Here is a 14718-nt window from a genome sequence, read left to right as displayed (position 1 = left end):
TCTGACACATTCTGGTTGTCCTAAAACAAAGTGGAACACTTCTGACACATTCTGCCTGTCCATGAACACAGTGGAACACTTCTGAAACATGCTGCCTGTCCAGGAACACAGTGAACACTTCTGACACATTCTGCCTGTCCAGGAACACAGTGGAACACTTCTGACACATTCTGCCTGTCCAGGAACACAGTGAACACTTCTGACACATTCTGCCTGTCCAGGAACACAGTGGAACACGTCTGACACATTCTGCCTGTCCAGGAACACAGTGAACACTTCTGACACATTCTGCCTGTCCAGGAACACAGTGGAACACTTCTGACACATTCTGCCTGTCCAGGAACACAGTGGAACTCTTCTGACACATTCTGGTTGTCCAGGAACACAGTGGAACTCTTCTGACACATTCTGGTTGTCCAGGAACACAGTGGAACTCTTCTGACACATTCTGGTTGTCCTAAAACAAAGTGGAACTCTTCTGACACATTCTGCCTGTCCTAGAACACAGTGAACACTTCTGACACATTCTGCCTGTCCAGGAACACAGTGAACACTTCTGACACATTCTGCCTGTCCAGGAACACAGTGAACACTTCTGACACATTCTGCCTGTCCAGGAACACAGTGGAACACTTCTGACACATTATGCCTGTTCTAGAACACAGTGAACACTTCTGACACATTCTGCCTGTCCAGGAACACAGTGAACACTTCTGACACATTATGCCTGTTCTAGAACACAGTGAACACTTCTGACACATTCTGGTTATCCTAGAACACAGTGAACACTTCTGACACATTATGCCTGTTCTAGAACACAGTGAACACTTCTGACACATTCTGCCTGTCCAGGAACACAGTGAAGCACTTCTGAAACATGCTGCCTGTCCAGGAACACAGTGAACACTTCTGACACATTATGCCTGTTCTAGAACACAGTGGAACACTTCTGACACATTCTGCCTGTCCAGGAACACAGTGGAACACTTCTGACACATTCTGCCTGTCCAGGAACACAGTGAACACTTCTGACACATTATGCCTGTTCTAGAACACAGTGGAACACTTCTGACACATTCTGCCTGTCCAGGAACACAGTGAACACTTCTGACACATTCAGCCTGTCCAGGAACACAGTGGAACACTTCTGACACAATATGCCTGTTCTAGAACACAGTGAAGCACTTCTGACACATTCTGCCTGTCCAGGAACACAGTGAACACGTCTGACACATTCTGCCTGTTCTAGAACACAGTGGAACACTTCTGACACATTCTGCCTGTCCAGGAACACAGTGAACACGTCTGACACATTCTGCCTGTTCTAGAACACAGTGAACACTTCTGACACATTCTGGTTGTCCTAGAACACAGTGAACACTTCTGACACATTATGCCTGTTCTAGAACACAGTGAACACTTCTGACACATTATGCCTGTTCTAGAACACAGTGAAGCACTTCTGAAACATGCTGCCTGTCCAGGAACACAGTGAAGCACTTCTGACACATTCTGCCTGTTCTAGAACACAGTGGAACACTTCTGACACATTCTGCTTGTTATAGAACACAGTGGAACACTTCTGACACATTCTGCTTGTTATAGAATACAGTGGAACACTTCTGACACAATATGCCTGTTCTAGAACACAGTGAAGCACTTCTGACACATTCAGCCTGCCCAGGAACACAGTGGAACACTTCTGACACATTCAGCCTGTCCAGGAACACAGTGGAACACTTCTGACACATTCTGCTTGTTCTAGAACACAGTGAACACTTCTGACACATTCTGGTTGTCCTAGAACACAGTGTAACACTTCTGACACATTCTGCCTGTCCTAGAACACAGTGGAACACTTCCGAAACATTCTGCCTCTTCTAGAACATTATGGAACAAGTCTGACCAATTCTGGCTGTCCTAGAACACAGTGGAACATTTCCGACACATTGTACCTGTCCTCGAACACAGTGGAACATTCCTGACACTTTATTTCTGTTCTAGAACGCAGTGGAACCCTTCTGAAACATTCTGCCTCTTCTAAAACACAGTGGATCACCTCTGACACATTCTGCCTGTCCTAGAACATAGTGGAACCCTTCTGACACATTTTGCCTGTCTGAGAACACAGTGGAACACTTCTGACACATTCTGCTTGTTCTAGAACACAGTGGAACACTTCTGAAACATTCTGCTTGTTATAGAACACAGTGGAACACTTCTGACACATTCTGCTTGTTATAGAATACAGTGGAACACTTCTGACACAATATGCCTGTTCTAGAACACAGTGAAGCACTTCTGACACATTCAGCCTGCCCAGGAACACAGTGGAACACTTCTGACACATTCAGCCTGTCCAGGAACACAGTGGAACACTTCTGACACATTCAGCCTGTCCAGGAACACAGTGGAACACTTCTGACACATTCAGCCTGTCCAGGAACACAGTGAAGCACTTCTGACACATTCAGCCTGTCCAGGAACACAGTGGAACACTTCTGACACATTCTGCCTGTCCAGGAACACAGTGGAACACTTCTGACACATTCAGCCTGTCCAGGAACACAGTGGAACACTTCTGACACATTCTGCTTGTTCTAGAACACAGTGAACACTTCTGACACATTCTGCTTGTTATAGAATACAGTGGAACACTTCTGACACAATATGCCTGTTCTAGAACACAGTGAAGCACTTCTGACACATTCAGCCTGCCCAGGAACACAGTGGAACACTTCTGACACATTCAGCCTGTCCAGGAACACAGTGGAACACTTCTGACACATTCAGCCTGTCCAGGAACACAGTGGAACACTTCTGACACATTCAGCCTGTCCAGGAACACAGTGGAACACTTCTGACACATTCAGCCTGTCCAGGAACACAGTGGAACACTTCTGACACATTCAGCCTGTCCAGGAACACAGTGAAGCACTTCTGACACATTCAGCCTGTCCAGGAACACAGTGGAACACTTCTGACACATTCTGCCTGTCCAGGAACACAGTGGAACACTTCTGACACATTCAGCCTGTCCAGGAACACAGTGGAACACTTCTGACACATTCTGCTTGTTCTAGAACACAGTGAACACTTCTGACACATTCTGGTTGTCCTAGAACACAGTGTAACACTTCTGACACATTCTGCCTGTCCTAGAACACAGTGGAACACTTCCAAAACATTCTGCCTCTTCTAGAACATTATGGAACAAGTCTGACCAATTCTGGCTGTCCTAGAACACAGTGGAACATTTCCGACACATTCTACCTGTCCTCGAACACAGTGGAACACTTCTGAAACATTCTGCCTGTTCTAGAACACAGTGGAACACTTCTGAAACGTCCTGCCTGTTCTAGAACACAGGGGACTGTGTTAGGGCGTGGGGAGAGGGGTCTGTGTTTGGGAGCAGGGATAAGGGACTGTGTTGGGGAGAGGGGACTGTGTTGGGGAGTGGGGACTGTGTTGGGGAGCGGGGACTGTGTTGGGGAGTGGGGGGAGGGGACTGTGGTGGGAGTGGGGAGAGGTGACTGTGTTGGTGAGTGGGGACTGTGTTGGTGAGTGGGGAGAGGGGACTGTGTTGGGGAGTGGGGAGAGGGGACTGTGTTTGGAGCAGGGAGAGGGGACTGTGTTGGGGAGTGGGGAGAGTGAACTGTGTTGGGGAATGGGGACTGTGTTGGGTAAATGGGACTGTGTTAGGTAAATGGGACTGTGGTTGGTAAAGGGGACTGTGTTGGGGAGAGGGGGCTGTGTTGGGGAGTGGGGAGTGGGGAATGTGTTTGGGAGCAGGGAGAGGCGTCTGTGTTTGGGAGCAGGGAGAGGGGTCTGTGTTTGAGAGCAGGGAGAGGGGTCTGTGTTTGGGAGCAGGGAGAGGGGTCTGAGTTTGGGAGCAGGGAGAGGGGTCTGTGTTTGGGAGCAGGGAGAGGGGTCTGAGTTTGAGAGCAGGGAGAGGGGTCTGTGTTTGAGAGCAGGGAGAGGGGTCTGTGTTTGAGAGCAGCGAGGTTGTGTTGCCCAGAGCCCCATTCCCAAGGGGTGTAAATCTGAACCCGCAGACATACTCCAGTCCAGCTAACACAGTGTGGAGAGGAGAGAGACACACATACACACATAAATGTACACATGCATACACAAACACACGGACAAAAACATTTGCAGGCTTACACACACAGAGAAATACGCACACACCAGAAATACGCACACACCTTGCACGATGAGATAGATGCGTTCGATTGAAACTCCTCCCTCGTTGGTGGCAACACACTCGTACCAGCCGGCGTCGTCGTGGCCAATGGAGTTTATGTCCAGTGAGAGGTTGGCCAGGGGGCGCCGGCGGGGGTCTAGCCGAGCGTCCACACCCCCTCTGTGCCAGGTCAGGTTGAACTGTACCATACTGGCCACATGGCAGGTCAGAATAGCACTGGAACCTGGAGTCGCTGTCACATTACCGCCCACTGTGATTGCTGGAGGGGGCTCTGTAGAGAGAGAGAGAGAGAGAGAGAGGGGGAGAGAGAGAGAGAGAGAGAGAGAGAGAGAGAGAGAGAGAGAGAGAGAGAGAGAGAGAGAGAGAGACAGAGAGACAGATGGGGGTAGACAGGGAGCGAGAGACAGAGAGTGGGGAGATAGACAGAAAGAGAGACAGAGAGAGAAGGGAGGGAGGGAGATAGACAGAGAGAGAGAAGGGAGGGAGATAGACAGAAAGAGAGACAGAGAAGGGAGGGAGGGAGATAGACAGAGAGAGAGAAGGGAGGGAGATAGACAGAAAGAGAGACAGAGAAGGGAGGGAGGGAGATAGACAGAGAGAGAGAAGGGAGGGAGATAGACAGAAAGAGAGACAGAGAAGGGAGGGAGGGAGATAGACAGAAAGAGAGAAGGGAGGGAGATAGACAGAAAGAGAGACAGAGAAGGGAGGGAGGGAGATAGACAGAGAGAGAGAAGGGAGGGAGATAGACAGAAAGAGAGACAGAGAAGGGAGGGAGGGAGATAGACAGAAAGAGAGAAGGGAGGGAGATAGACAGAAAGAGAGACAGAGAGAGGGGAGATAGACAGAAAGAGAGACAAATATAAGGGAGGGAGACAGATAGAAAGAGAGAGATTCTCCAAAAACATTGAGCCGCACACAACCTTTACCCCTGTACTGCTCAGCTTCATAGGGCCTGTCGTCAATCATCTCTAAGAGGTTTACCAAAAATATGCATGGAAAAACAGGGGGAATGGGAGGGGAGGAGGGGAGGAGGAAAGAGGGGAAGGAGCTCAGACCTGTGTTCCACGGGTGAAATGAAATACGGGTGAAATGGTCACCCTGTTTATAACATCACTGGCTCTGGGACAAAACCAAGCCAGAGCAGTGGCAGGGAGGGAGGGAGGGAGGGAGGGGAGCTCGAGCGCCACCCTGTTCAACATATATATCAACGAATTGGCCAACCAAATCATGAGAAATCAAAGGGCATGTTGTCCGGTCCTCTGGCAGTCTCTATGGGTGTACCACAGGGTTCAATTCTCGGGCCGACTCTTTTCTCTATATATATCAATGATGTTGCTCTTGCTGCGGGCGATTCCCTGATCCACCTCTACGCAGACGACACCATTCTGTATACTTCTGACCCTTCCTTGGACACTATCTAACCTCCAAACGAGCTTCAATGCCATACAACACTCCTTCCGGGGCCTCCAACTGCTCTTAAATGCTAGTAAAACCAAATGCATGCTTTTCAACCGTTCGCTGCCTGCACCCGCACGCCCGAGTAGCATCACCACCCTGGATGGTTCCGACCTAGAATATGTGGACATCTATAAGTACCTAGGTGTCTGGCTAGACTGCAAACTCTCCTTCCAGACTCATATCAAACATCTCCAATCCTAAATCAAATCTAGAGTCGGCTTTCTATTTCGCAATAAAGCCTCCTTCACTCACGCCGCAAAACCCTAGTAAAACTGACTATCCTACCGATCCTCGACTTCGGCGATGTCATCTACAAAATAGCTTCCAATACTCTACTCAGCAAACTGGATGCAGTTTATCACAGTGCCATCCATTATGTTACTAAAGCACCTTATACCACCCACCACTGCGACCTGTATGCTCTAGTCGGCTGGTCCTCGCTACATGTTCGTCGCCAGACCCACTGGCTCCAGGTCATCTACAAGTCTATGCTAGGTAAAGCTCTGCCTTATCTGAGCACACGCTCCAGCAGGTGTATCTCACTGATCATCCCTAAAGCCAACACCTCATTTGGCCACCTTTCCTCCCAGTTCTCTGCTGCCTGTGACTGGAACGAATTGCAAAAATCTCTGAAGTTGGAGACTTATCTCCCTCACCAACTTTAAACATCTGCTATCTGAGCAGATAACCGATCGCTGCAGCTGTACATAGTCCATCGGTATATAGCCCACCCAATTTACCTACCTTATCCCCATACTGTTTTTATTTTATTTACTTTTCTGCACACCAGTATCTCTACCTGCACATGTTCATCTGATCATTTATCACTCCAGTGTTAATCTGCTAAATTGTAACTATTTTCTCCTATGGCCTATTTATTGCCTACCCCCTCATTCCTTTTGCACACATTGTATATAGATTCTTTTTTTTCTACTATATTATTGACTTGTTTATTGTTTATTGTTGACTCCATGTGTAACTCTGTGTTGTTGTCTGTTCACATTGCTATGCTTTATCTTGGCCAGGTCGCAGTTGCAAATGAGAACTTGTTCTCAACTAGCCTACCTGGTTAAATAAAGGTGAAATAAAACATTTAAAATTAAAAAGGATAATTACTTGACACAGAGAGAGAGAGAGAGAAAGAGAGAGACAGAGAAAAAGATGGAGGGACAGAGTAAGAGAGAGAGAGACGGAGAGAGAGAGAGAGAGACAGAGAGAGAGAAAGAAAGAGAGAGAGACAGAGAGAGAAAGAAAAGAGAGAGAGAGAGAGAGAGAGAGAGAGAGAGAGAGACAGAGTAAGAGAGAGAGAGAGAGAGAAAGAGAGAGAAAAAGATGGAGGGACAGAGTAAGAGAGTTAGTTATAATAATGGTGAATGTTGCCTTCTGATGTAATACATAGTAAATATAAAATGGTTTGAAACTATGTTCCATAAAGCTATGCAACATTATGAGACATATCATGCATAACCATGACCCATAATGCTGTGCAACATTACCTTACATATCATGCATGACCAATAATGCTATGCTACATTACCTTACATATCATGCATAACCATGGCCCATAACTCTGTGCTACATTATCTTACATATCATGCATACCCATGGCCCATAACTCTGTGCTACATTACCTTACATATCATGCATAACCATGGCCCATAACTCTGTGCTAAATTACCTTACATATCATGCAAAACCATGGCCCATAACCCTTATTCAACATTGTCTTCATAACTATGTGCTACATTACCTTACATATCATGCATAACCATGGCCCATAACTCTGTGCTACATTATCTTACATATCATGCATAACCATGGCCCATAACTCTGTGCTACATTACCTTAAATATCATGCATAACCATGGCCCATAACTCTGTTCTACATTATCTTACATATCATGCATAACAATGGCCCATAACTCTGCGCTACATTATCTTACATATCATGCATAACCATGGCCCATAGCCAGAGGCCTATGAGGCATAGACAGAGGTCAGACTGAGAGCAAGGTTCTCCCCCATGTTGTGTCCCAAATGGCACCCTATTCCCTATATAGTGCACTAGTTTTGACCAGTGCCCTATATAGTGCACTAGTTTTGACCAGGACCCACAGGGTACAGGATGAACACACACTAACCCTGAGCCCTATAAAAGCCAAACCCACGTCCCCTGGGGCTTGGTTTGTAGCCGTACATCATCACCGTGTTCTCTAAGGCTCTGTCCCAATGAGCATGAAGTAAACCTGCTTCAATTACCGCTACATTTCACTTCAGGAATCCATCCCCACTGCTGTTTGCGTGTGTGTGTGTGTGTGTGTGTGTGTGTGTGTGTGTGTGTGTGTGTGTGTGTGTGTGTGTGTGTGTGTGTGTGTGTGTGTGTGTGTGTGTGTGTGTGTGTGTGTTTGAATGAGTGTTTGTGTAGGGTAATCATACAACCCCCAACTGAGCAAAATACTTATTGTGGGTTCCATTATACACCACTACTTAATGTTTCCACATGTAATGTATTGTAATGTATAGACTCACTTCTTTAGATGGGCGGTATCTAACCATGCCAAGGCTAATTGGTTAATACTCAAGTGTCCTATACCCTGGGGACCTGAGAGTAAGATGGAGCAGGGGCGTAACTTTGGTTTTAGAAGTGGGGGGGGGGACATTTTTTTTTTTTTTTATCCAGTCGGATCAACAATCCAAACATCATGTGGCGGGAACATGACTCCAGTGAAAGTTCTGGTTCTGAGAGTAAGATGGAGTCAGATATGTAGTTCTGAGAGTAAGATGGAGTCAGATATGTAGTTCTGAGAGTAGGATGGAGTCAGATATGTAGTTCTGAGAGTAAGATGGAGTCAGATATGTAGTTCTGAGAGTAAGATGGAGTCAGATTTGTAGTTCTGAGAGTATGATGGAGTCAGATATGTAGTTCTGAGTGTATGATGGAGTCAGATATGTAGTTCTGAGTGTATGATGGAGTCAGATATGTAGTTCTGAGAGTATGATGGAGTCAGATATGTAGTTCTGAGAGTAAGATGGAGTCAGATATGTAGTTCTGAGAGTATGATGGAGTCAGATATGTAGTTCTGAGTGTATGATGGAGTCAGATATGTAGTTCTGAGAGTATGATGGAGTCAGATATGTAGTTCTGAGAGTATGATGGAGTCAGATATGTAGTTCTGAGAGTAAGATGGAGTCAGATATGTAGTTCTGAGAGTAGGATGGAGTCAGATATGTAGTTCTGAGTGTATGATGGAGTCAGATATGTAGTTCTGAGAGTAAGATGGAGTCAGATATGTAGTTCTGAGAGTATGATGGAGTCAGATATGTAGTTCTGAGAGTATGATGGAGTCAGATATGTAGTTCTGAGTGTATGATGGAGTCAGATATGTAGTTCTGAGAGTAAGATGGAGTCAGATATGTAGTTCTGAGAGTATGATGGAGTCAGATATGTAGTTCTGAGAGTATGATGGAGTCAGATATGTAGTTCTGAGAGTATGATGGAGTCAGATATGTAGTTCTGAGAGTAAGATGGAGTCAGGTATGTCGTTTTTGGTTCCCAGACCTTTCTACTTGACGTGCACTGACTTGGCCTGTGTTGCCATAGAGATGACAGAGCGGTATGGGTCAGGGGTCAGGGGTAGGTCCTACCTGAAACATCCAGGAAGGTTCGGGCGTGTCCTGTCCCAGCGTTGCTGATGGCGATGCACTCGTAGAAGCCCTCATCCGTCAGAGTCACCTGGGCCAGCTCCCACAATGCATTGGCTGACTCCCTGCCAAAGGGACAGAGACACAAAACATTCACATACTGTACTGTGCCATGATGTGATTTAAGATCTAGGGATATATTAGAGTTTGGATGATGTGTGTAAAACTAGGAGCCCACTATCTAACTAATAATATGATGCTTATTGAATGCTTTCAGACTGTATTGGAAATGCCATTAATTTCACATGCTTCCATCTATCCTCCCTCTCCTTCTTCCCTCCCCTTCTTTGTCTCCCTCTCCCCTCCCCTCCCTCCCAAACAGTGTCCTATATTACCTGAAGAGCTGATCGACACCCAGGCTTTTCCCCTCCCTGGTGAAGCGCAGGGTGAAGGGGAGGAGGCTGTCTACCTGGCAGGAGATGGTCCCTCTCCTCAGGTAGTACCCCGGGGTGGTGGGGGGCATCACAACCTTAGGTGCATCTGGCAGGGGTTAGGGGTGGGACAGGGTAGGGCAAGAACGGACAGACATGCTTATTGTTAACATCCAGAACATGTACTAACATTGGGAACCCTAGTCTAAAACTATCCAGTGGGAAATATACCAATTGAATTTATCTTAAACCACTTGTTTAGTGGATAATTGCTCAATCGCTATCGAACTTTGTATTCATGGATGGAACTCTTCATTTGTATCAATTTGTATTTGTAATTGTATTAAATATTTTCTTCTCTTCGCTAAAAATAATCACTAAGAAAACACTGAAATATCTGGGGGAGGAGTCACTGGGGGGTGGGGGGGGGTCACTGGCTGCCTCCCAAATTCCTTATATAGTGTACTACTTGACCAGAGCCCTTTGCCACTGACAAAACCACTGTTAGTCCAGGTAACTGACCAGGAACAATACTGGAGAAGGACACACTGGAGACCCTCTGGAACAGGAAGCCGTCCTTGTCATAACCTGTGACCCGCAGGAAGAAGGCCTCTTTCGGCGGGACAAACTCTGTGATGTTCCAGATGGTTCCTGTCAGGGGACTTCCCGTCCCAGTGTTGGGATAGTACCGCACTGGGAGAGTCTTAATCACACCGCCTGTGATTGATACAAGCTCCAGCCTATCAGCTCGCGCCGGATGGGACAGCCCTGTGGTGTTCAGCAGGATGTAAGTGGCGATACCTGGAGAGGGAGGGAGGAAGGGGGATGGGGGAGAAAGGGGGAGGTTAGGAGACGACAATAAGAGGATGATAAGAATAGTGTCAAATTTGTCAGATTCATAAATCTCCAAATAATTTGAAAAACTAATACCAAATATCCTTGAAACTTAAACATGAAATTAAGCTAAGGTAAAGCTCACAAAAGATAGCTAGAAGATAACACAAAAGATAGGTAATGATGGTACAATGTGGGTCACGTGACCTTACTGACCTTGAACTGGCCGGCTGGAGGTCATCTTGAAGTCCAGAGTGGGCTTCCTGGAAAATCCGGCCCGGAAGTCGATGGTGCTGACTCCTGAGATCCGGACTGAGTGTCTGCCCTCGCTAGACGTCTAGAGAGTATGGAAATGGGTCAAAGGTTAGAATCATCTTCGGTCAGATTAGATTCTATTAGAGCAGTGGGGTACTGCAGTGGGGTCGCTAAAATCTCTATATACACCGTACCATTCAAAGGTTTGGGGTCACATAAAAAATACAATTAAAATAAAAAAATAAAACTTAGAAATGTTATTGTTTTTGAAAGAAAATCAAATGTTTTGTCCATTAAAATAACATTAAATTGATCAGAAATACAGTGCAGACATTGTTAATGTTGTAAATGACTATTGTAGCTGGAATGGAAAATCTAATGGAATATCTACATAGGTGTACAGAGGCCCATTATCAGCAACCATCACTCCTGTGTTCCAATGGCACATTTTCAAATTCCTATTTTCAATGACGGCCTAGGACCAGTGAGTTAACTGACTTGTTCGGGGGCAGAACGACAGATTTTTACCTTGTCTCCTCAGGGATTCAATCTTGTAACCGTTCGGTTACTAGTCCAACACTCTAACCATTAGGTTACCTGCCACCCCATCAGCCTATCGACGTTGTGTTAGCAAATCCAAGTTTATAATTTTAAAAGGCTAATTGATTATTAGAAAACCCTTTTGCAATTATGTTAGCACAGCTGAAAACTGTTGTTCTGATTAAAGAAGCAATAAAAGTGGCCTTCTTTAGATGAGTTGAGTATCTGGAGCATCAGCATTTGTGGGTTCGATTACAGGCTCAAAATGACCAGAAAAAATAACTTTCTTCTGAAACTCGTCAGTCTATTCTTGTTCTGAGAAATGAAGGCTATTCCATGCAAGAAATTGCCAAGAAACTGAAGATCTCGTACAACGCTGTGCACTACTCCCTTCACAGAACAGTTCAAACTGGCGCTAACCAGAATTGAATGAGGAGTGGGAGGCCCCGGTGCACAATTGAGCAAGAGGACAAGTACATTGGAGTGTCTAGTTTGAGTAACAGACACCTTAAAGTCCTCAACTGGCAGCTTCATTAAATAGTACCCGCAAAACACCAGTCTCAACGTCAACAGTGAAGAGGTGACTCCGGGATGCTGGCCTTCCAGACAGAGTTGCAAAGAAAAAGCCATATCTCAGACTGGCCAATAAAAAGAAAATATTAAGATGGGCAAAAGAACACAGACACTGGACAGAGGAAGATTGGAAAAAAGTGTTATGGACAGACAAATCTAAGTTTGAGGTGTTCGAATCACAAAGAAGAACAAAATTGTAGATCTGCACCAGGCTAGGAAGACTGAATCGGCAATAGGTAAGCAGCTTGGTTTGAAGAAATCAACTGTGGGAGCAATTATTAGGAAATGGAAGACATACAAGACCACTGATAATCTCCCTCGATCTGGGGCTCCACGCAAGATCTCACCCCGTGGGGTCAAAATGATCACAATAACGGTGAGCAAAAATCCCAGAACCACACGGGGGGACCTAGTGAATGACCAGACGTGTCCCCGTGCTTAAGACAGTACATGTCCAGGCCCGTCTGAAGTTTGCTAGAGAACATTTGGATGATCCAGAAGAAGATAGGGAGAATGTCATATGGTCAGATGAAACAAAAATATAACTTTTTGGTAAAAACTCAACTCGTTGTGTTTGGAGGACAAAGAATGCTGAGTTGCATCCAAAGAACACCATACCTACCGTGAAGCATGGGGGTGGAAACATCATGCTTTGGGGCTGTTTTTCTGCAACGGGACTAGGACGACTGATTCGTGTTAAGGAAAGAATGAATGGGGCCATGTATCGTGAGATTTTGAGTGAAAACCTCCTTCCATCAGCAAGGGCAATGAAGATGAAACATGGCTGGGTCTTTCAGCATGACAATGATCCCAAACACACCGCCCGAGCAACGAAGGAGTGGCTTCGTAAAAAGCATTTCAAGGTCCTGGAGTGGCCTAGCCAGTCTCCAGATCTCAACCCCATAGAAAATCTTTGGAGGGAGTTGAAAGTCCGTGTTGCCCAGCAACAGCCCCAAAACATCACTGCTCTAGAGGAGATCTGTATGGAGGAATGGGCCAAAATACCAGCAACAGTGTGTGAAAACCTTGTGAAGACTTACAGAAAACATTTGACCTCTGTCATTGCCAACAAAGGGTATATAACAAAGTATTGAGATAAACTTTTGTTATTGACCAAATACTTATTTTCCACCATTATTTGCAAATAAATTCATTAAAAATCCTACAATGTGACTTTCTGGATTTTTTTTCTCATTTTGTCTGTCATAGTTGAAGTGTAGCTATGATGAAAATTACAGGCATCTCTCATCTTTTTAAGTGGGAGAACGTGCACGATTGGTGGCTGACTAAATACTTTTTTGCCCCACTGTAGGCTCTATTATCTCTGTTGTAACAGGTCTTTTTAAGAGTCATTCTCCCAGTTATGACCCATTCGCCTGCCCACTAAGCCCTGCTGTGGCTCTGCCCAGTGTGTCGCTCTACAGCCACTATTAGGCCACTTTAACAGTCACTACGGGGATTGTGCTTTAAGGCATTTGCTTTGTGACATTCCCCATTGAGCTGGATATTGCCACCCACACACTCCTTTAAATGGCACCTGAATGGTGAAGACATTTGCCAGACTTGTACCTGCTCTCAATAGCCTTTGGTTTGGTTGGAGTGTGAGGAAGATGTATTGATGCATTGATATTCATCATCTTCTTGAAAGAGTAGTCAAGTTGTTTTCTTAATGGTTAGACAGTATATCAGTATATCTCTTTCTATAAGAGTTGTCATTGTTACTGATACTGACTAGACTATAGTGAACTCTTCTGATTGTAAAGGTGAGGATTTTCCCCATTTCACCAACCTTTATTTCAATGTAATGACTAAGTGTTTATTTGAGGCCTGCTTCAAAGAGCTGCAGTATAATGAAGAGCCCATAACGCCAGCTCATCTTCTCCCTGATTATAGTACTCATGTTTGTCAAATTAAAGCACCACTGACTGACTGACAGACAAACTGAAAGATCAAGTTGTTGGGGAATTGTAGATGTTGCTATAAATCCTCATAGGCATTTTTCAATGTCAGTGCTTGACAGACTGATACTCTTTCTCCCACTTCAGTCACTGTAAATGTCTTGTTTATACAAGTGAAATGGCTGCCATACTTCCCTCCGTAGTCATAGTTCACTCCAAGATCAACTTGGGGAACTATGCTTTACACAAATTGGCTGAAAATACAAAGTATTATTATTTTGATCCTCAGATGTTGCTCAAAGTACACAGTCTTGTTGGAAAATTGTGTTCAATTTGATGTAAATGCTTTGGCTTCTCTTGAATTGGAGACATGATCATAATCATTCTGGCACAGCCATCTTGGATCAACCATACCGGCACAGCAATCTTGGATCAACCTTACCGACACAGCCATCTTGGATCAACCTTACCGGCACAGCCATCTTGGATCCACCATACCGGCACAGCCATCTTGGATCAACCATACCGGCACAGCCATCTTGGATCAACCTTACCGGCACAGCCATCTTGGATCAACCTTACCGGCACAGCCATCTTGGATCAACCTTACCGGCACAGCCATCTTGGATCAACCTTACTGGCACAGCCATCTTGGATCCACCATACCGGCACAGCCATCTTGGATCCACCATACCGGCACAGCCATCTTGGATCCACCATACCGGCACAGCCATCTTGGATCCACCATACCGGCACAGCCATTCTCAGCTTATCACTTTGTTATGTTTTAACTTTAGAAACGGTCATAAAATATTTGAATAACTGTGGTGATGGCTTAAACGACCAAGTTTAGAGACATCATCATGAAACCCTGCTCCTAACC

General features: G+C 45.4%; 1 protein-coding gene across 3 annotated transcripts in view; it reads right to left on the bottom strand.

The window, feature by feature from the left end:
• hmcn1 (hemicentin 1) overlaps positions 1-14718 on the bottom strand; it is a 247122-nt gene that overhangs the window by 146938 nt on the left and 85466 nt on the right. For all 3 annotated transcript variants that reach the window (XM_064936005.1, XM_064936007.1, XM_064936006.1), the window contains exons 7-11: positions 10786-10906; positions 10258-10536; positions 9700-9844; positions 9308-9429; positions 4206-4475 (exon numbers count right to left, since the gene is read on the bottom strand). In XM_064936005.1, coding sequence (XP_064792077.1) covers positions 4206-4475; positions 9308-9429; positions 9700-9844; positions 10258-10536; positions 10786-10906 — 937 coding nt within the window. The remainder of the gene's footprint in view (positions 1-4205; positions 4476-9307; positions 9430-9699; positions 9845-10257; positions 10537-10785; positions 10907-14718) is intronic.

Source organism: Oncorhynchus masou, chromosome 24 (genome assembly GCF_036934945.1).
Source record: "Oncorhynchus masou masou isolate Uvic2021 chromosome 24, UVic_Omas_1.1, whole genome shotgun sequence".
Taxonomy (NCBI): domain Eukaryota; kingdom Metazoa; phylum Chordata; class Actinopteri; order Salmoniformes; family Salmonidae; genus Oncorhynchus; species Oncorhynchus masou.
This window is presented reverse-complemented; position numbering and strand designations above follow the sequence as displayed.